Source organism: Oryx dammah, unplaced genomic scaffold (genome assembly GCF_014754425.2).
Source record: "Oryx dammah isolate SB20612 unplaced genomic scaffold, SCBI_Odam_1.1 HiC_scaffold_11210, whole genome shotgun sequence".
Taxonomy (NCBI): Eukaryota; Metazoa; Chordata; class Mammalia; order Artiodactyla; family Bovidae; genus Oryx; species Oryx dammah.
Window position 1 is genome coordinate 2041232 of NW_024080603.1, and position 22376 is coordinate 2063607.

The 22376-nt window shown below is 43.6% G+C and overlaps 1 protein-coding gene and 1 non-coding gene across 2 annotated transcripts in view; both read right to left on the bottom strand.

Moving 5' to 3' along the window:
• Positions 1 to 22376, bottom strand: part of LOC120860926 (ankyrin repeat and death domain-containing protein 1B-like) — a 79740-nt gene that overhangs the window by 53277 nt on the left and 4087 nt on the right. Inside the window, 6 exon segments of the mRNA XM_040236641.1 lie at positions 7639 to 7743; positions 7838 to 7939; positions 12577 to 12675; positions 15095 to 15198; positions 20640 to 20709; positions 20784 to 20942. Coding sequence (XP_040092575.1) covers positions 7639 to 7743; positions 7838 to 7939; positions 12577 to 12675; positions 15095 to 15198; positions 20640 to 20709; positions 20784 to 20942 — 639 coding nt within the window.
• LOC120861018 lies at positions 2917 to 3032 on the bottom strand. The gene has a single exon (XR_005720482.1). It is a non-coding gene; the product is annotated as a U5 spliceosomal RNA (small nuclear RNA).

Genomic DNA, 22376 nt, shown 5'->3' on the forward strand with positions numbered 1-22376 from the left:
ACTCAGTATCCTCAATCCCTTTCTTAATTAGCAAAAATAAGAAGGGTTCAGAATTTCTGTTCCTTTTTTTTTTCCTGTATTAGCTAAATGTGTACTTAACCTAATATGTCTTAATTCAATGCATTTAAATTGTTTGCACATGAATAAGTCTGAGGAGTTGCAGTTATTCTTTAAAATCATTTTTCATTTTTAAGTTTCAGTTCAGTTCAGTTCAGTCGCTCAGTCATGTCCGACTCTTTGTGACCCCATGAATTGCAGCACGCCAGGCCTCCCTGTCCATCACCACCTCCTGGAGTTCACCCAAACTCATGTCCATCGAGTCAGTGATGCCATCCAGCCATCTCATCCTCGGTCGTCCCCTTCTCCTCCTGCCCCCAATCCCTCCCAGCATCAGAGTCTTTTCCAATGAGTCAACTCTTCGCATGAAGTGGCCAAAGTATTGGAGTTTCAGCTTTAGCATCATTCCTTCCAAAGAACATCCAGGACTGATCTCCTTCGGTTGGACTGGTTGGGTCTCCTTGCAGTACAGGAGACTCTCAAGAGTCTTCTCCAACACCACAGTTCAAAAGCATCAATTCTTTGGCGCTCAGCCTTCTTCACAGTCCATACATGACCACTGGAAAGATCATAGCCTTGACTAGACGGACCTTTGTTGGCCAAGTAATGTCTCTGCTTTTGAATATGCTATCTAGGTTGGTCATAACTTTCCTTCCAAGGAGTAAGCATCTTTTAATTTCATGGCTGCAATCACCATCTGCAGTGATTTTGGAGCCCCCCCAAATAAAGTCTGACACTGTTTCCCCATCTATTTCCCATGAAGTGATGGGACCAGATGCCATGATCTTCATTTTCTGAATGTTGAGCTTTAAGCCAACTTTTTCACTCTCCTCTTTCACTTTCATCAAGAGGCTTTTGAGTTCCTCTTCACTTTCTGCCATAAGGGTGCTGTCATCTGCATATCTGAGGTTATTGATATTTCTCCCGGCAATCTTGATTCCAGCTTGTGTTTCTTCCAGCCCAGCGTTTCTCATGATGTACTCTGCATGTAAGTTAAATGAGCAGGGTGATAATATACAGCCTTGACGCACTCCTTTTCCTATTTGGAACTAGTCTGTTGTTCCATGTCCAGTTCTAACTGTTGTTTCCTAACCTGCATATAGGTTTCTGAAGAGGCTGGTCAGGTGATCTGGTATTGAAATAAGGAAAACAAACACACACTTTCACATTAATCACTTGTGATTAGAAAAGCTGCATTTAGAAAAGGCAGAGGAACCAGAGATCACATGGCCAACATCCATTGGATCATTGAAAAAGCAAGAGAGTTCCAGAAAAACATCTACTTCTGCCTTATTGACTACGCCAAAGCCTTTGACTGTGTGGATCACAACAAACTGTGGAAAAATTCGTCAAGAGATGCAAAACCAGACCACCTTACCTGCCTCCTGAGAAATCTGTTTGCACGTCAAGAAGCACCAGTTAGACATGGAGCAACAGACTGGTTCCAAATCGGGAAAGGAGTAGGTCAAGGCTGTATGTTATCACCCTGCTTATTTAACTTATATGCAGAGTACATCATGAGAAATGCGGACTGGATGAAGCACAAGTTGGAATCAAGATTGCTGGGAGAAATATCAGTAACCTCAGATATGCAGATGACACCATACTTATGGGCAGAAAGTGAAGAATTAAAGAGCCTCTTGATGAAAGTGAAAGAGGAGAGTCTAAAAGTTGGCTTAAAACAACATTCAGAAAACTAAGATCATGGCATCTGGTCCCATCACTTCAGAGCAAATATATGGGGAAGCAGTCCAAGAATTTGGGGCGGCAGGGGCGGGGGGGGGGAGTGCTCCAAAATCACTCCAGATGGTGACTGCAGCCATGAAGTTAAAAGACGCTCGTTCCTTGGAAGAAAAGATATAACCAACCTAGACAACATATTACAAAGCAGAGACACTAACCTTGCCAACAAAAGTCCATCTAGTCAAACATATGCTTTTCCCAAAATCATGTATAGATGTGAGAATTGCACTATATAAGAAAGCTAAGCACTGAAAATTGATGCTTTTCAACTAATGTGTTGGGAAAGCATCTTGAGAGTCTCTTAGTAAAATAATCTAATAAGTCCATCTTAAAGAAGTGAAGTTGCTCAGTCGTGTCCGACTCTGCGACCCCATGGACTGTAGCCTACCAGACTCTGAGGAGCCTCTCAGTCCATGGAATTTTCCAGGCAAGAGTACTGGAGTGGGTTGCCATTTCCTTCTCCAGGGGATCTTCCCAACCCAGGGATTAAACCTGGGTCTCCCCAGGTAAAGCACTGCAGGCAGATGCTTTACCTTCTGAGCCACCAGGGAAGGCAACTGCTTTTCCCAAAACTCGAGTCTTTGAGTCGGGAGTCAGCGTTTGTCCCAAGATATACATCACATTTTTCCAAGTAAGGTCATAAAGCAGAGTAACACCTTTAAAAGCTCTAATATATTTTTCTGAGTTCTCTAAATAGTCTCCCAGATCCTCCTTGATTCTTTTTCTTAGAAAACAGTCCTAAATTTTCATCGGAAGGATGAAACTGAAATTCTAATAATTTGGCTACTTGATGGGAAGAACTGACTCATAAACAAAACTGACTAAAGATAACACGCATACATTTCTACTTTAATCATTGGGAATTATACCATAATCCCCCAAAGCCAACGGAAAAAATAAACACCTGACCAAATGAGTAACTCAGTCGTCTCTGAATATTTGCAACCACATGAACTGTAACCTACCAGGGCTTTCCCATGGGATTTTCCAGGCGAGCATACTGGAGCGGGTTGTTATTTTCTTTTCCAGAAAATCTCCCCCACCCAGAGTTCAAACCCAGGTCTACACCTACCATTGTTTTAAACATTGCAAGTCTTTCATTAAACCAATATAGGCAGCCTTGCCAAAACAAGGCCTCAAAAAATTAGTTTCAGACTCAGAGTTGTTCCTCTCCACGGAAATCTTTAGTAAAAGGCGAAAGATTTATGCGATTTGAAGAGAAACCAGAGTATAATCTATACCCCCGTAAGTCACAGCTCGGGTAACAGGAACTCCTACCACATTGAGAGTGACTAGCGAACACCGAGAGCCAGTGCCTGAACAAAAATTTCTAGATTACTCTGTAAACAAAGGTCTAATTTCAGAACACATAGGTAAAAGAAAATTTGAGGTTTCATCATTTTAAACTTGTACGGTGTGCAGGGCGCGGTGGGTATGCAAATAAGGCAAGTGGGCGGCCTTTCCGCTCGGGAAAGCTGTCTTCACGCGGCGCCCCTGTGTCAGCACTAGGGGGCGAAGCGGCGGGCGGGCTGGCATCGCCACGCCGCACCGAGCGGAGACCCGGGTTTCAGATGTTTTGTGTATGTGTATGTCCGAGTTTGATTTCTGTTACAGACTTGGCTGTTAAATTGAAAACGAAAAAAAAAATATATAGCAAGTGATTGGCACCAAATTCATGACCGTGGTTCCTCCCTTCGGTGGATTGAGGGTTTTCAAAGTTTGACAATTTCCTTTTTCTTGAACTGCGTGGTGGGCGCACAGGTGTTTTGTCTGTACCGTGCACGTCCAAGATGTACACTCTGGAATATTCTGCCGTTTGAGAAAAAATCATAGCCGTGTCCTGTTTAAAACTGGAGCTTTGGATGTTCCCAGGGGGTCCAGTGGTTTGGGCTCTAGCTTTCACTCCCTGCTGGTTCCTTTCCTGGAAGGGGAACTAAGATCCCTCAAACTGCGCAGGCCAAGAAAAAAAAAATGGCGCGGGAGCCTGGTGGGCTGCCGTCTATGGGGTCGCACAGTCAGACACGACTGAAGCGACTTAGCAGCAGCAGGGTTATTTGACAAGTTACCAAGTTGAGTAAAAGTGTCACAAACAGCCATCAATTGGGCACCCAAAGTCCCACCTGACCATCCCTTCCCACGGACCCCAGAGAGGGTGTCCTGGAGGGCCTCCCAGGAGAGGAGGCCGGTGGAGGCCAGCAGGAAGAGCCCCGGTGCCTCCTGGGCGTGTCTTCCTCATGAAATTTCCCTTCACCCTGCTATGAGCAATTCACAGCTGAATTCAGCAAAAGGAGTTTCAGCTTTAGCATCATTATGGGTCCCTACATAACTGGATTTTGAGAGAGAAAAAAGAACATTCAGCAAAAAGTGCTGGAAGAGCAGTGCGTTGCTTCTGAAGTCATGGAACTGCTGTGAAAGGGAGCCGCTGGGTCAGTTCTCCCCAGACGAGAGGCAACAGATTTGATGAAATCTAAGGCTGTGAGTGTGGACCACAGGTCCACAGAGGAAACTGTCTTCCCAGACCCTCCTGCTCATTATCTCCAGCCTTCTGAACAAGGATGAGTTTTTTTGCATTTGGACCTCTAGAGATTTCCTGTAAAGATTCCTTTAAATCAATGGAAGTTCCTCTGTTTTCACAGCTGAAACCAACCTATGTTACACCACCAGACTTTGTAAATATCCAAAGATACATGAGTGGCCCCTGAGGCTGTTCCCTTTAGTGTCCCTCCCTCTCCAAACTTTTTGGTCTGAGTACTTAGTTTTGATCTCTAGGTGGAAGTTACACATAGAGTCAAAATATCTAGACTACTTAACCCTTAACTTCTCCTGGCTGCTCTAATCTCTCTCCTCTGGAGGGGCCACATATTTTTTAGAGCTACAGAGTTGGGAGAAACCTCAACATACTTCCCAGTGCCACCCACCTCTGCCGTCCTACCCAATCTCTTCTGGGGCTACTTAAATCCATTTGATTAATACAAACCTCCTCCCTGTTCGGCTTTCCTTGTGAGCTTTTGGAGTTCCCTCCAAGGCTAATGAGAAGGATTAGTAACTCTGGGCAGGTGTACAGGCTCTCAGTCCCTTTCTGTGGATAAGAAATTGGGCAAGAAAGGCAGCTGTGAAGGTGGAGCAGTCTTTTCCCTTCAGTGCATTTCATGAGCGCCACAATACCTTTAAGCAAATACTAACGTGGTACCAACAATGAATGAGCGGACCCTGAGCTCTGGATCCCGGTTCCCACTGGCTTTGGCTAATATCCTTGACCCCGCTCACAGATCTCAGGCAAAGGACAGACTGTCTCTCCCATGGATGAATCCAGGTTTCTTTAGGAATGGGACTCAGAGACTCCTCTCCCTAGATGACCCAGAGGACTCATGATTTGCTCATTCTGCATATGGTTCTCATTGCAGCTTCGTTTTAGGATCTCTCATCTGGACACCTGGCGCTGCATAGTCAGGGTTCCTCAGTCTTTGCCCAACAAATGGTCAAACTTGGAGGGAAAGCAGTGGGACAGGGAAAACTCAGCCAGCTGAAGAGATAACAGACAGGAAGGCCATAGGAAGCTGCAGAAGTGGGGAAGGCACCCCGTAAACCTACTTTGGTCATTGAGCCCCCTCAGCCTGTCTGATCCTCCCCACACACAGCTGTCTCCCAGGAAAGCATCCAGAGCCCACTGAAAAGGAAGACAGTCCTGGGTCTCATACAAAACAGGCTATGAACACACATCTGCTGACTTGAATTGAATGGAATTCAGTCGTAGGCCACACTCCTAGTTAGCATGGATGAAACTGGAGTGTCTGACTTCTTCATCCTGACATTAAATGCTGTTTGATGATGGTTGTCAGCCTGAAGAAACCAGACAGCGTTTCACCCTATAATAATTGTTATAACAGCTACCATTCAGTGAGTACTGACCTTGTGCCAGGCTCTTTGCTGAGTGCTCTGTAGTTATTAGGAGAAGGCAATGGCACCCCACTCCAGTACTCTTGCCTGGAAAATCCCATGGATGGAGGAGCCTGGTGGGCTGTGGTCCATGGGGTCACTAAGAGTCGGATATGACCGAGTGACTTCACTTTCACTTTTCATTTTCATGCATTGGCGAAGGAAATGGCAATCCACTCCAGTGTTCTTGCCTGGAGAATCCTGGGGAAGGGGGAGCCTGGTGGGCTTCCGTCTGTGGGGTCGCACAGAGTTGGACACGACTGAAGCGACTTAGCAGCAGCAGCAGCAGCTGTAGTCATTAGCTCATTTAGGCATCCCGGCCATGGCTGCTTTGATGTTGCTACATGGGAATGGCTTAGGGTTGGTGTCTGATTGCAAAGAGTTGAGAGAATGGCTTGCCATTTTGCTCACAGGCAGAGGTATCTGTACATAAGATTGAGGAAGTATGAAAATCATTTACATCAAAGAATGGAGATATTGCTGATAAAAGAGACATGGAGGTCAAGACATCTCTCAAAATCATGCCTTGGTGCTACGATGAAATAGGTTTTATTCTTCCCAATGCACAGAGGCAGACACTGAGGACTTCAGCAGTTGGAGGACTTGCTAAACCTATATATTTAATATATGCCCAGACCTCAGCCCAAGTCTGTCTGCCTCCAAGCTATGAAATGTGTAGTTGCTCAGTTGTACTTAGAAGAAGTGAAAGAAATTTATAGACTTCATTTGTTAAAGGTTTTTTTGTTATTATTTTTAAGATAGAGGTAAAAAAATGTGAAAGTTTCCTAAAAGAGATGAAATAAAATGAACATTACTGATTAACTGCTAGAGAGTCTTCAATGGAGAATGAAGTTCAACAGGCACAGTGAAGAGGAGGTCCCATTTGAAATCCAAATGCCAGCCCCACAGAGGATACTGCCTTGTGAAAAGAGCCTAGAAAGGGCTACTCCCTAGCGCATGGGCAATGCCCAGGGTCTTCCGAGAAGGGGGACAGTACAGCGTACTGCCTGGAGTCACCAGATCGGAATTCAAACCTGGCTCTGTCACCTTCCAGTTTGGGACCTCAGACCAGGTACTCAGTGTCTCTGAGCCTCGACTTCCTCAGTATAAATGAAAATATTTCTTCATTATACGATTACTATGGGGTTTAACAGTTTAAGTCACTCAGCAATGATTCGTTAGGCACCCCTATGTGCCAAGCTCTAGAGCTCTCACTGAAATAATGTGTGGACACAGCTTTCCTCTGGGCCAAGCACACTGACAAACATTCCATAAGTGGTGCGTAGTTGCTGCAGTCATGCCCAACTCTGCGACCCCATGGACTGTATGCAGCCCACCAGGCTCCTCTGTCCATGGGGGTTCTCCAGCAAGAATACTGGAGTGGGTTGCCATGCCCTCTCTAGGGGATCTTCCCGACCCAGGGGTCAAACCCCAGCATCTCTTGTGTCTCCTGCCTTGTAGGCAGGTTCTTTACCACTAGAGCCACTGTAGCTGTTATTATTATTACCATGCTTCTTATGAAAAGAAGAAAATAGAGACCAGTATGGTGCAAGTGCCGTATACTCCATGGCTCATCGCAGCACCGCCTTGGGTCAAGCACATTCCCAAGAGGCCAGGCCTCCAGAGTAAGATGCGGACGCGCACACAGGGTGGATCCTGCCCACCCCGTGGCCAGGATGAGGGAGCAGAGACTGCTCCTTCCTTGCTTCCTGCCTTGCCCACAGGCAGGGGCCGAGGCCGCCGCCAGCACCGATGACTGCCTTCTGCTCTGTGGTCTGCCCGAGTGCGGGAGGAGTCAGCTGCAGGGCCGGTCCGTCTGTGCCGGCTGCTCTGGTAGTTCCAGCAGGGACAGGAAGACAGTGCAGTTTAGTGGGGTTTATTTGAGACCCACAGCTAACACACCTCATCAGGCTGGCCCAGGACTTGCGGGTACAGATCTTGAATGAGGTGGTCCACGATGCGCATGCTATTGCTCTGAGCAACAGAGTGGAGGGCATTCATGCCATCCTAAAGAGAGCCAGGGGAGGGGCGGTAATTACTCTGCAACCTTCCCCCTCCTGCACTGTGAGGGAGGGCTTATGTCCGGGTGTGATCCACATACCTGCCTCTTGGCTCCCTGGTCCGCTCCAGCTCTAGTCAACATGAGCACGCTCTCGAGACTTCCAGACCAGGCTGCAAGGTGAAGTAGGTCAAGCCATACTTCCTGAAGAAAAGAGAAGAAAGGAACCCATCACTTGAGTGAGCCACCACACTATCTCAACCAACAAAAGCCATGTGAATACCTAACTGCTGAAGATCAAGAAATGAGAGAGTTCAGTGCTCAGCAAAAGTGATATTTCAATTCTATGGGGAAAATGAATACATTTAAAACTAATACAGGTACAAGTGATTCATCATCTGGAAAAAAAACAAAATTAAATCCTGTATCATATCATACATTCAAAAAAAAACCAGACAAACAATAAACATAACTAGAAGACAATTTAGATTATAATGTATAGTGTTTTGATTCAGAAGTTATGAAAGGAGCAAATTGATAAAGTCAGTAAGCATATGATAGATTTTTAACATGTAACTTAATATGGATAAATGGTTCCTTTCTATAATATATGAAGTATCCTTACAAATCAATAAGGACCAAAAAGATACTCTATTAAGATATTAGTGGAAATGAAACCATTTCAGTTTAAATAATCTGGCAATATCTATTAAAATTTAAATACAACCAGCAATCCCACTCCTGGGACTCTATCCTGTGAAAATAAATTTCTGGACTTAATGTTATATAAACAAGGTTATTAATTGCAACCCTTAAAAAGGTAAGTAAATGTCCATCAATATGGGAACACTGAAGAAATCAGGGAACAGTCACACCACATCATGTAGGCATTACAAGTAATTAATCAGGGCTATAACAGTTGGAGAGATTTCCACTAGGTGGCTAGTAAATGTGGGAAATAAGATGCAGAGAAAATATAATACAATCCCATTTTTTATAAAACAAGCAATGACCAAAAACACTCATATGTGTTTATGTATGTATCTATATCTACTGTGAGTGGGTAAGGAGGTGGAAAGATAGCAATGTGGATATGATGATATGAGCAAGAGGACAGGACAGAAATAAACACACAGGTCCTACGTTACTAAATGTAGTTACTGGAGAAGAGGAAGCTACGCCAAAAAAGGAAACCCAGAGAAGACTGAAGTCATAAAAAGAATCTACTTATGTATAAATTATTTAAAACACACTCCCTATATAAAACCATGTAAGTGTGTGTGCACACATACATGTGCATGAGAGAGGCTGAGATTCTGCTCAAGACCTACTGGCCGGCAGTGATGCTGAGACACTCAGACTTGTACAGAGAGGAGCAGGCAGGGAGCGTGAAAGGAACTAGCTAGCAGTTAGCACTGGTTATCTCAGGAGGAGGGAATGAAGGGCTTGGGGAAAATTGAGACCTGAGCCCCAGGCCCCAAGTTTAAGAAGTCTTCAGAGCAGGCGTTACGAGCATGATCTGTAGACTCAAACAAACTGACCTCAAACTCTGTCTCTACCACTTCCAAAGGTTGCCGTCTTGCTCAGCTTAACCAACCCTAAGCCTCAGGATCCTTATCTGTAAGTTCATGTGTCTGCTTTTCTATTTCCTTTTATCCCTGTCAAAAACCCTAAGAATAAGGTCTAAGGGTCTTATCATGTGGTGACTCTAGTTGATAAGACTTGTATACAAGTGAGATTTGCTAAGTGCATAGAATTTACATGTTCTCACCAAAGAAGGAATGAGATGATGAGTGTGTTAATTAACTAGATGGGAGGAGTCTTTTCACAATGTATACACACACCGAATTGTCACTATGTACATTTTAAATGTATCACAATTTCATTTTTCAACTATACCTCAACAAAGCTGAAAAAAAATTCTTAAATAAATCTCTTTTAAAATGTAGGCAAACAACAATAAAAACAAGAAAACCCTGTGGGTATATAGGGGAAATGAGACAGGTACCCAACATTCAAAAACTCTGTCATTGATATATTTTCATTTTTAAAAAATATAGGCTCTGGATGGAACGTTTGTGTCCCTCAATAACTCGTATGTTAAGTCTAATTCCCAATGTGATGGATTTGAAAATCATGCCTTTGTGAGCTAATTAGGTCAGGAGAGTGGAACCCTGATGAACGGGATTAGTGCCCTTATAAATAGACACAGAGCTTGACTGCTCTCCACTGAGAGTGAATAAAACCAGAAGTGGCTCTCACGAGACACTGGAAGTGCTACCATCTTGATCTGGGACTCTGCAGTTTCCAGGTCTGTGAGAAATAAATGTTTGTTGTGGAAACCACCCAGCGTATGGTGTATTTCTTACATCAGACCCTAGTAAAAACAGTAGTACAGTGGTTAAGTATGTAATCCAATAAACATGGTACTACATATTAAAAAATCATCTATAACTTCTGCAAATGTGCTGTCCAAAAAATAAGCCTTCTCAGAACATCTTATTTGCCTCTTGTGATCAACTGTATATGTAAACCTGGAGGACAGTTTGATAAACGTATAGCATAGAAATCAATAAACAAGGAAGGAGTGAGGTTCTGTGGGGGCCTTCCATTTTGAAGTCTATAAGCTTTTTAGCAGTAATTTGCGCTGCCACTGAAACTGCATTAATGTCTTCTCTTATTCTCAGGAAAGTTCAGGTAAGGAGAAGCAAAAAAAAAAAAAAAAAAGAACACGCCCAAGATTACTGAGATGTATGCTGGGAAATAAGCAGGGTGACAATACACAGCCTTGATGGACTCCTTTTCCTACTTGGAACCAGTCTGTTGTTCCATGTCCAGTCACAACTGTTGCTTCCTGACCTGCATACAGATTTCTCAAGAGACAGGTCAGGTGCTCTGGTATTCCCATCTCTTTCAAAATTTTCTACAGTTTGTGGTGATTCACACAGTCAAAGGCTTTGGCATAGTCAATAAAGCAGAAATAGATGTTTTTCTGGAACTTTCTTGCTTTTTCAATGATCCAATGGATGTTGGCAATTTGACCTCTGGTTCCTCTGCCTTTTCTAAATCCAGCTTGAACATCTAGAAGTTCATGGTTCACATACTGTTGAAGCCTGGCTTGAAGAATTTTGAGCATTACTTTACTAGCGTGTGAGATGAGTGCAATTGTGCAGTAGTTTAAGCACAAGCTCGAATCGAGATTGCTGGGAGAAATATCAATAACCTCATATCTTCAGATGACACCACCCTTATGGCAGAAAGCAAGGAAGAACTAAAGAGCCTCTTTATGAAAGTGAAAGAGGAGAGTGAAAAAGTTAGCTTAAAGCTCAACATTTCGAAAACTAAGATCATGGCATCTGGTCCCATCACTTCGTGACAAATAGATGGGGACATAGTGGAAATAGTGGCTGACTTTATTTTTAAGGCCTCCAAAATAACTGCAGATGGTGATTGCAGCCATGAAATTAAAAGACACTTTCTCCTTGGAAGAAAAGTTATGACCAACCTAGACTTCATATTAAAAAGCAGAGATATTACTTTGCCAACAAAGGTTGGTCTAGTCAAGGCTATGGTTTTTCCAGTAGTCATGTATGGATGTGAGAGTCGGACTATTAAAAAAGCTGAACGCCTAAGAATTGATGCTTTTGAACTGTAGTGTTGGAGAAGACTCTTGAGTGTCCCTTGGACTGCAAGGAGATCCAACCAGTCCATCCTAAAAGAAATCAGTCTTGAATATTCACTGGAAGGACTAATGTTGAGGCTGAAGCTCCAATACTTTGGCCACCTGATGTGAAGAACTGACTCACTGGAAAAGATCCTCATGTTGGGAAAGATTGAAGGCAGGAGGAAAAGGGGATGACAGAGGATGAGATGGTTGGATGGCATCACCAATTCGACGGAAATGAGTTTGAGCAAGCTCCAGGGTTGCTGATGGACAGGGAGGCCTGGCATGCTGCAGTCCACAGGATCACAAAGAATCAGACACAACTGAGTGACTGAACTGAACTGAAAGCAGCCTTGAGAGTAGATGTTTGTATTATCCTCTGAGCACCGCCTGCCCTCCACCTGGAAGCCTTTGTCCACATCTGGAGTAAGAACTTCCGTTTACCTCGTCGGCCTCTTCCCCAGACTTGGAGGTGCTGCCCACATTGAACCAGAGTCCTCACCTCTGGGTTATGCAACTGATCCTCTGGGCAGTCATTTTATCCTTACAAATGCATGCTACTGGACATAAGGTCAACATGGGTAATAAGCAAAAGCCTAAATCCTACTGGTAATGAAGAAACAGTTTTGTCACCAAATACAAAGAGCACATGACATGCATATTCTTTAAAGAGATCTTTCCAAAATGAATACTGTCGATGGAAACAGTTTGTGTGTGTGTGGAGAAAAGAGAACCCAAGCGACCAGATTTCCCCCTTACAATAGTTATGCTCTAATCTGAGCGCTGAAGAATTGGTGCTTTTGAACTGTGGTGTTGGAGAAGACTCTTGAGAGTCCCCTGAACTGCAAGGTGATCCAACCAGTCCATCCTAAAGGAGATCAGTCCAGAATGTTCATTGGAAGGACTGATGCTGAAGCTGAAACTCCATACTTGGCCACCTGATGTGAAGAGCTGACTCATTTGAAAAGACCCTGATGCTGGGAAAGATTGAAGGCAGGAGGAGAAGGGGACATCAGGGGATGAGATGGTTGGATGCATCACCAACTCAATGGATATGAGTTTGAGTAAACTCTGGGAGGCCTGGCGTGCTATAGTCCATGGAGTTGCAAAGGGTTGGACATGACTGAGCGACTGATCTGAACTGAACTGAATCCGTTCTACCAAATGATGGGCTTACTGTATCAGCAATATCCACCCTGACCTTGTGATTAAGCAAGAAATCCACAGCAGATAAAGGATTTGTCCCCACTGCAAAATGCAAGGCTGTGAGGTTCATCTGAGGAAACATAATTTGTGTCTTCAGTTCTGATCGCTATTTTGCCTTCTTAAGATTCCTGGTTCTTGAAGTGGCCATAATTTTTTTTTTAACCTGGTGTTTGTGTTTTGATTATCTACTCTTTGCCTTGTCTTTAAAAGCAGTGAGAACTGTATCCAGCATAATCTTACATTTCTCTACTAATAGATAACATCAGAGAATTTAGCAACCAACTGGAGTGTATACAGCAAGCTGAAATCCACTGGGTAACCGATGACTGATTATAACAATATAATAGATTTCAACTAGAGTGTAACAGCTGTATTTTTCCTGTATGCAATCATTGATAATGGTAGAATATATTGATAATGCATAACAAAAATTCTCCTAGTTCAGTCCATATGTGGCTCTTTCCCCTGTAGTTTTTTGGACTGTAAATTGTATTGAATCAAACAAATCAAGAAAGAGAAAGAAAGAAACAAAAAAAAAAAAAGAGGGAGGGAAGGAAGGAAAGAAGGAGAGACACACAGAGGAAAAAAAAGCATAACTATCTTTTGCTTCAAAAAAAAGCCAACTTGGTGCCCCCAGGATGTCTGGAGACAGTCTGCTGTGCTTCAGACAAAGGATGTTTTGCTTGTAAGGAAAACACATGTCATATTTCCATTGATTTTGCTTCCAAAGAATTTACTATCCTTTGCTTCTCATTAATAAATTATTGCAAAAATATGATAACTGTTTAAACATCTGATTTCCTTAGTAGCTAAATTGGTGATAAACTAGGTTTGACAAAACATGAGTTACCCTTGCTATTGTTTGCAGTCTAGAGCTATATTCTAGGATGTCCAATTTGGGCTTAGAAACTCCCTTTTATCTTTATTTGTGAATAAGGATACAAACCAAAATAGCATCCAAGATAAGTCAGTAAAACCACTTCCACATTCTTTTAATCTTTGTCATCACCGATTTTAAAGAACTCTACAAGCAACCATGTCAGCAATCTGCTGTAAACAGGACTAAAAAAGATGTCGCTAGAAACTATAATATAATTCACCAGGAGTTTATGATAACTTGCTCCACTGGCTGTTAGTTTTAGTGTATTAAGTACTGTTATATAAAAGTATGGTTTAAAATATTAGAAAGTTATGTGGAAAGATTTTCAAAGGCTTATTGAAAGGTACATTGGAGGATCTATTTCCTGCTGTTTAGAAAAATGATTATTGCTTTGCTTATTCAACAGTTAATCTAGGTATTGCCTTCAAAGATCCTTATTTATTATGCTCCGTTCCTTTCTTGTTTCCCGTCCTCTTTTTTGTTCCTGAAATTGTTCTGCTGCAAAAGTGTGCCATTTTTCTACTCTTTCTAGGATGTCTATGTGTAATGAACAGGATATTCACACAGAACATATCAGACATGCACACAATACACACAGACACGTAAATCCCCTCACGTACACACACGCACCACTGCTGAACACCCTTCTCCTGCACACCTCAGTTTCTACAACTCACTGCCTGGAACAGATCCAGGTTTTGTGGAAGGTGAAGTTTACACTTTTCAGGAGCCCTCTTTAAAGCCAGAGTCAGAAAGCTTAACTGATGGCAGTTTACTTTTCTTCTTTTTTCAGATTTTACAAACTCATATAACAATGGAACACACTGCCAGAGTCCTCCATGTTCTTTGGAAGGAGTCTGTACAAGCAGGTCTCTTAAAGTTTACACTTTATTTAGCATCCAACCCACCTCTGCCATCCCCACCTTGAACCACTCCACAAATCGTCCTAAACAACAGAGACAGCCCCCAGTCTGTTCACTCCAATGGACTCTGCCTTATGGGGCTGTCAGGAAATCTCCACAAAACCAAGCAGTAAGCAATCCATTTTTCTGGCAGTGGGACTTCTCCCCTAAACCCAGGCACTGAAGAACAAGTGAGAGCCGGGTCTCAGGAGAGGCCTCACTGCCCAACAGGCAGATGTACTATATTCCACAAGCAGTAAAAAGCAAACCCGTACTTTCCTTTGGATTTTAAATTTGGAAGGCTCCAACCACAAAGCACATTACTGATGAGAAAACAATGATGAACTGTGTAGCAAAAGACGTTCTGCCTTTCCAGAATGTGTGAGGCCAAAGTGATCCACAGGCTATGATCCAGGACCAAGTGCAGGCCCATAACCTTGACACCTGGCTACAGTGCCCACCCAGAGACTTAGCACAGCTGCACATAAAGACCTTGGGCACGTCCCCTCAGATCAGAACAATTAAAACACCCAGAGCCTCTTCTACATACAGCTTGATTCCACTATTAGCTTAAACATTCTGGAACTGCCAACAAAAGAGCTCCCCCTCATCTCATTTAGCAGAATCGTTTTTATTTTTATTTTTATTTCAGTTGCACTGTGTAAACCCACACTGCTATCACTTGTCACATCTGTGATTTCTACTACATTGTTCACAGCATTAATGTTAACCTTCTTTTCAAACAGCTTCTCCATAAGATGCAAATCATTGCTTTTAGCAGCATTCTGGAAGCTTCTCTCATTTGGCAGCTCTGAAAGCAAGCAAGCATGACTGAGGGAATCGAAGAGGGTTGAAGAGAAAGCAAACCTCATGTGGCAAACCTTGGGACTAAAAACCTGAAACCACAGCCTTGAGCCTTTCACAGTCTGCTATTTTGGGTGTGGGAACTTTGCTTCAATATTTTATAAAGCTGTATTATCAAGATTCCACATACTCCTCACACTGAAAGCGTTTTCACAGCCTTAAACATCTTCCTATCCCAAACAAAACATTATTCTCAAGGACCACCCTGAAGTCAGCAATGCAGAATATAGCTCTGGGAGGTTGGAGGATGGCCACTGACTTCTCAAGGGGCGTTGTTTATAAAATGTTTGTACAAGATTAGGCAGGGAGGAGCCCAAATACTCTATGCAAGCTTACAGAGATAAAACTGTTGTCAGCAGAACCCTGTGGGATGCCAGACCTGCAGAAACAAAACCATGGAACACAGCACATCATATAAATAGTCATGAATGAAGGTTAAAAGTGATAAACATGTTTTATTTTCATTTACATGAAAGGAGATAAAAGAAGATTTTCACTTTTACTAGAAACATTAATATTACTACACACTACGAACATTACAGGTCACATGAAGTGAAGTGGCTCAGTCGTGTCCGACCCTTTGCGACCCCATGGACTGTAGCCCACCAGGCTCCTCCATCCTTGGGATTTTCCAGGCAAGAATACTGGAGTGGGTTGCCAGTTCCTTCTCCAGGGGAACTTCCTGACCCAGAACCCCATCTCCTGCATTGTAGGCAGATGCTTTACCTCCTGAGCCACAAGGGAACTCTCTAGGTTCTGTATGTACAGGTCACACACATAATACATATTCAGATGGCAGTTTTTATTAAATAGCTTAGAGAAGACTCCAGGATTTACTGAGTTGTTTTTTGTTTGTTTGCTTCTTTGTTGTTGTTTGTTGTTATTTTGGAATATTCAGTTCAGTTCAGTTCAGTTCAGTTGCTCACTCGTGTCCGACTCTTTGCAACCCCATGAATTGCAGCACGCCAGGCCTCCCTGTCCATCACCAACTCCTGGAGTTCACTCAGACTCACGTCCATCGAGTCTGTGATGCCATCCAGCCATCTCATCCTCTGCCGTCCCCTTCTCCTTCTGCCCCCAATTCCTCTCAGCATCAGAGTCTTTTCCAATGAGTCAACTCTTCGCATGAGGTGGCTGAAGTACTGGAGTTTCAGCTTTAGCATCATTCCTTCCAAAGAAATCCCAGGGCTGATCTCCTTTAGAATGGACTGGTTGGATCTCCTTGCAGTCCAAGGGACTCCCAAGAGTCTTCTCCAACACCACAGTTCAAAAGCATCAATTCTTTGGCGCTCAGCTTTCTTCACAGTCCAACTCTCACATCCATACATGACCACAGGAAAAACCATAGCCTTGACTAGACGGACCTTTGTTGGCAAAGTAATGTCTCTGCTTTTGAATATGCTATCTAGGTTGGTCATAACTTTCCTTCCAAGGAGTAAGCATCTTTTAATTTCATGGCTGCAGTCACCATCTGCAGTGACTTTTTTTGGGGGGCCCCAAAATTTTGGAATATAAAAGAGCTGAAAAGGGACTTCCCTGGTAGTCCAGTGGTTAAGACTTCCTGTTCCCACAGCAAGGGGCCCTCCCTGGTCAGGGAACTAGATCCCACATGCCACAGTAAAGATCCAAGATCCTGCTTGCTTAGTTGTAACTAAGAGCTGGTGAAGCCAAAGAAATACGTGGTTTTTTTTTTTTTTTTTCAATCATAAAACTTTTAGAAGAAGACATAGGAGAAAAGCTTCATAAACTGGGATTAGGCAAAGAGTTCTGTCTTACACATGACTCCAGCTGCATGACCGTAAACGAAAACAATAGTAAATTGGACCTTAGAAAAATTTCAAACTTTGCTCTGTGAAAAATACTGTTAAGAGAATAAAAAAGACAACCTATAGATTGGGGGAACAAATATGCAAATCACACATCTGACAAACGACTCAACAGTAAGAAAACAAAATCCAATTTAAAAATAGGGAAAAGACTTCAATGGAACAAAGAGGAACCAAAGAGGATATATAGATGGCAGTAAGCACATTAGAAGATGTTCAGCATCATTATCTATTAGGGAAACATAACTTAAAACCACAAGGAGATATCAATATGCAGCTGTTAGAATGGCTCAAATTTTAAAACACCAACAATACCATATTTAAGTTCCTCTCTCAGGGCATCAAGGCCTTGCCTGAACTGGTTCTGTGTACCACACCAATATCATCCGCTCTCCCCTTCAATACCTAATATTCAAATAGTCTGGTCTTACTCCTCTTTCTTTTTCTTAAAATATTTATTTAACTGCACCTGGTCTTAGCTGCTGCACGCAGGACCTTCCCTTGCAGGGCACAAGATCTCAGTACTAGTTGCAGAATGCCAACATGTTGGATCTTAGCTTCCCCACCAGGGATTGAACTCAGAGTCTCCCACATTGTCAGGTGGAGTCTTAACCACTGGCCAACAGGTAAGTCTGCTTCCTTTTTTTTCAACAATAGATCAGTTTCATTCCTGCCTTGCATTTGCTATTCCTCTTAATTTTAATGCTTTCCCCCCCAAACTTCCCATGGTTCAGTTCATTTCAGTTCATTTCAGTTGCTCTGTTGTGTCAACATGGACTGCAGCATGTCAGGCCTTCCTGTCCACCACCAACTCCCAGAGTTTACTCAAACTCATGTCCATTGAGTTGGTGATGCCATCCAACCATCTCATCCTCTGTCATCCCCTTCTCCGGATCCCACCTTCAATCTTTCCCAGCATCAGGGTCCTTTCCAATGAGTTAGTTCTTTGCATCAGGTGGCCAAAGTATTGGAGCTACAGCTTCAGCATCAGTCTTCCAGTGAATATTCAGGACTCCTTTCCTTTAGGAAGGACTGGTTGGATCTCCTTGCAGTCCAAGGGACTCTCAAGAATCTTCTCCAACATCACAGTTCAAAAGCATCAATTCTTCAGTGCTCAGCTTTCTTTATAGTCCAACTCTCACATCCATACATGACTACTGGAAAAACCATAGCTTTGACTAGACAGACCTTTGTTGGCAAAGTAACATCTCTGCTTTTTAATATGCCATCTAGGTTGGTCATAACTTTTCTTCCAAGGAGTAAGTGTCTTTTAATTTCATGGCTGCAATCAGCATCTGCAGTGATTTTGGACCACCCAAAAATAAAGTCAGCCACTGTTTCCACTGTTTCTCCATTTATTTGCCATGAAGTGATGGGACCAGATGCCATGATCTTAGTTTTCTGAATGTTGAGTTTTAAGCCAGCTTTTTCACCCTCCTCTTTCACTTTCATCAAGAGGCTCTTTAGTTCTTCAGTTTCTGTCATAAGGGTGACGTCATCTGCATATCTCAGGTTATTGATATTTCTCCTGGCAATCTTGATTCCAGCTTGTGCTTCATCCAGCCCAGCATTTCACATGATGTACTCTGCATATAAGTTAAATAAGCAAGGTGACAATATACAGCCTTGAGACTCCTTCCCCTATTTGGAAGCAGTCTGTTGTTCTATGTCTAGTTCTAACTGTTGCTTCCTGACCTGCATACAGATTTCTCAAGAGGCAGCTCAGGTAGTCTGGTATTCATGTCTCTTTAAGAATTTCCCAGAGTTTGTTGTGGTCCACACAGTCAAAGGCTTTGGCATAGTCAATAAAGCAGAAATAGATGTTTTTCTGGAACTCTCTTGCTTTTTCGATGATCCAATGGATGTTGGCAATTTGATCTCTGGTTCCTCTGCTTTTTCTAAATCCAGCTTGAACATCTGGAAGTTCACGGTTCACGTATTGCTGAAGCCTGGCTTGGAGAATTTTGAGCATTACTTTACTAGCATGTGAGATGAGTGCAGTTGTGCGGTAGTTTGAGCATTCTTTGGCATTATGTTTCTTTGGGACTGAAATGAAAACTGACCTTTTCCAGTCATGTGGCCACTGCTGAGTTTTCCAAATGTGCTGGCATATTGAGTGCAGCACTTTCACAGTATCATCTTTCAGGATTTGAAATAGCTCAGCTGGAATTCCTCACCTCCACTAGCTTTGTTCATAGTGATGCTTCCTAAGGCTCACTTGACTTCACATTCCAGAATGTCTGGCTCTAGGTTGGTGATCACACCATCGTGATTATCTGGGTCGCGAAGATCTTTTTTGTACAGTTCTTCTGTGTATTCTTGCCACCTCTTCTTAGTATCTTCTGCTTCTCTTAGGTTGATACCATTTCTGTCCTTTATTGTGTCCATCTTTGCATGAAATGTTCCCTTGGTATCTCTAATTTCCTTGAAGAGCTCTCTAGACTTTCCCATTCTATTGTTTTCCTCTATTTCTTTGCATTGATCGCTGAGGAAGGTCCCATGGTTGATTCCTTCCTATCATTCAGAGATTTGGCTCAAATATCCTGTCGGCCCTGATCACCACATCTCCTGTCCCCCGTCACAATCACATCACTCTATTCCATAGTCTCCATAGCATTTATTTATTTTTTTAAATTTATTTTTTATTTTACTTTATAATTCTGTATTGGTTTTGCCATACATTGACATGAATCCACCACAGTCCATAGCATTTACCACTACCTTAAAATATCTCATTCATTTATTTGCTTACTTATTTTATTATCTATCAACCCCCTACAACCAGAAATTGAGCCTGGGCCAGAATACGCTCTGTCTGCATCCCTACATCCAGAATGTTCATTTACATATTACTTTCTGCGTCTTTATGCGATGCTCTCTCTGCATCTCTACATCCAAAATGTGCATTTACGTAGTACTTTCTTGAAAATATTTCTAGAAAGAACGGCTGGCTAGCTGGATGGATGGATGGATGAACTAACTGAAGACTGTCTTGAGAAACTGATGTTCTGCACCCAAGGCTGGTCTTTCGGAAAGGAGGCATCGCAGCGAGGTGACATGGATGGTGTGCCTGTTAAGAGACTCGATGCTTAACTTTAAGGACTCTTAAACAGCATCCCTCAGTTTATGCTGGAAATTTATTCCCAAGGCACAGAGGAACCCCTCCATGCTTTAAAAACTAAAGTACAGAAAAATTAGGTGACTTATTTGAGGTCACACAATAAATTAGTGAAGGCTCAGGCTGTAGGAGATAACAGCACATAAAACTCTTTCCTTATTAGTAAAAGGGCTGAATGATTTCTTGGAAAATCCTCTTCCTTAATTTGAAAGAGGAACACTTTCCTTCCACCTATAGTGCAGGGTTAACCTGAAATAAAACGTCCTGAGAAACGTGAGCCAACCCTTGGGAGGGTGTGGCTCCCAAAGCTGAAACCCAGCCCACCTAGGGCGCGGGGGTGAGGATGGGCTCGGGTCCCTGGGGCACCCGCAGCTGCTCAACCGGTTCCCCAGGCCCGCCCCGCTCCGCCCCCGAGGGAGTTTCCAGACCTGTATCCGGACTCACGGAACTCGTTTCCGGCCGCCGCCGCCTCCTCCTGCGGCCGCTCTTGCTTGGGGCCCCGGGACAGGCGCCTCTAGGGCCGGCCGCCGCGCCCCTCGGGTCTCTCGCAGCCCCTCGCCGCCGCCCTGCGCCCTGGGGCGAGCGGACCGGGCTCCAGGTGCGACCCCGAGGCCCGCCCCGCTCGGGCGCCGCGCACACCAGGGCCCGCTCTCCGCTGCGGGCGCCTCCGCGGGCGCCTCGCCTGGGGCTGCAGTCCTGCCCGGGCGCGGCCGCCTTCAGGTGTGGCGCGCGCTGTGCTGGAAGCACCTACAGTGAGAAATTAAGAGGAAAGTCCCGGCCCCATTTAGGTGGTTCTGAGTACAATTTGGAGAAGACTCTTGAGAGTCCCTTGGACTGCAAGGAGATCCAACCAGTCCATCCTAAAGGAAATCAGTCCTGAATTAATTCATTGGAAGGACTGATGCTGAAGCTGAAGCTCCAATACTTTGGCCACCTGATGCGAAGAACTAACTCATTGGAAAAGACTTTGATGCTGGGAAAGATTGAAGGCGGGAGGAGGACAGACGATGAGATGGTCGGATGGCATCACCGAGTCAATGGACGTGAGTTTGAGCAAGCTCCGGGAGTTGGTGATGGACAGGGAAGCCTGGAGTGCTGCAGTCCATGCGGTCACAAAGAGTCGGACACGACTGGGCGACTGAACTGAACTGAATAGAATACAATTCGGAGTTGTCGAAGTTAGCTTTATAAAACCAACACTATTGGATCTTCAGTACTGAATCAATTCTAAATGGACTTCCAGAATTTTCTTTTGAATAAAGTACGACTCAGTTCCCTCTTCGAAAATGGAAAACCTTGGTATCCCGGTGTAACGCAGTGGTAACCTCCTGGCCTCCCCATCTTGGGTATTCTTTCTTTCTTGAAAGTGTTAGCGGCTCAGTGGTGTCCAACTCCTCGCGACCCCATGGACTATAGTGGCTTAGAAAGTAAAGAATTAATGAAATATAGTAAACTATGCTGGGCAATCGTATGCCTAGCTAAAATTCAAATAATAAGGAGGAAATGTACAATAGTGAACAGCCAGGATATCGCCACTGAATCCCTACTATACATAAACAGTGTGCTTGAAGTAGGAGTTAAATTAAAAGTTTAGCATATTCTGAGAGTGAAAAAAAGCCTCATAAAACAGAACTAGATTTGACCCCAGAACTGACCCACCTCTTTTGTTCACACACACACACACACACACACACACAGAGATAAGAGTGATGTTAGGAAAGAATTGCCTATGGTTTAGTGAAAGGAAAGAAAGTGGTGAAAGCTGAGAAGTAAGTTGGAAGGCCAAAGATTAGGCAACTGTTGAAGACTTGACAAAAGGAATGAAAAGAAGAGGTGTTATAAGGGCTGACAGAGTTAGTAACAGATGCAGGTTTGGCAGAGGTCTTGTGTGTGTGTGCTTAGTAGGTATCAGTTCAGTTCAGTGGCTCAGTTGTCACCGACTCTGCAACCCCATGGACTGCAACACTCCAGGCCTCCCTGTTCATCACCAGCTCCCAGAGTTTACTCAGACTCATGTCCATGGAGTCAGTGATGCCATCCAACCATCTCATCCTCTGTCGTCCCCTTCTCCTCCCCCCTTCAATCTCTCCCAGCATCAGGATCTTTTCCAATGAGTCAGTTCTTCACAACAGTTGACTAAAGTATTGGAGTTTCAGCTTCAGCATCAGTCTTTCCAATGAA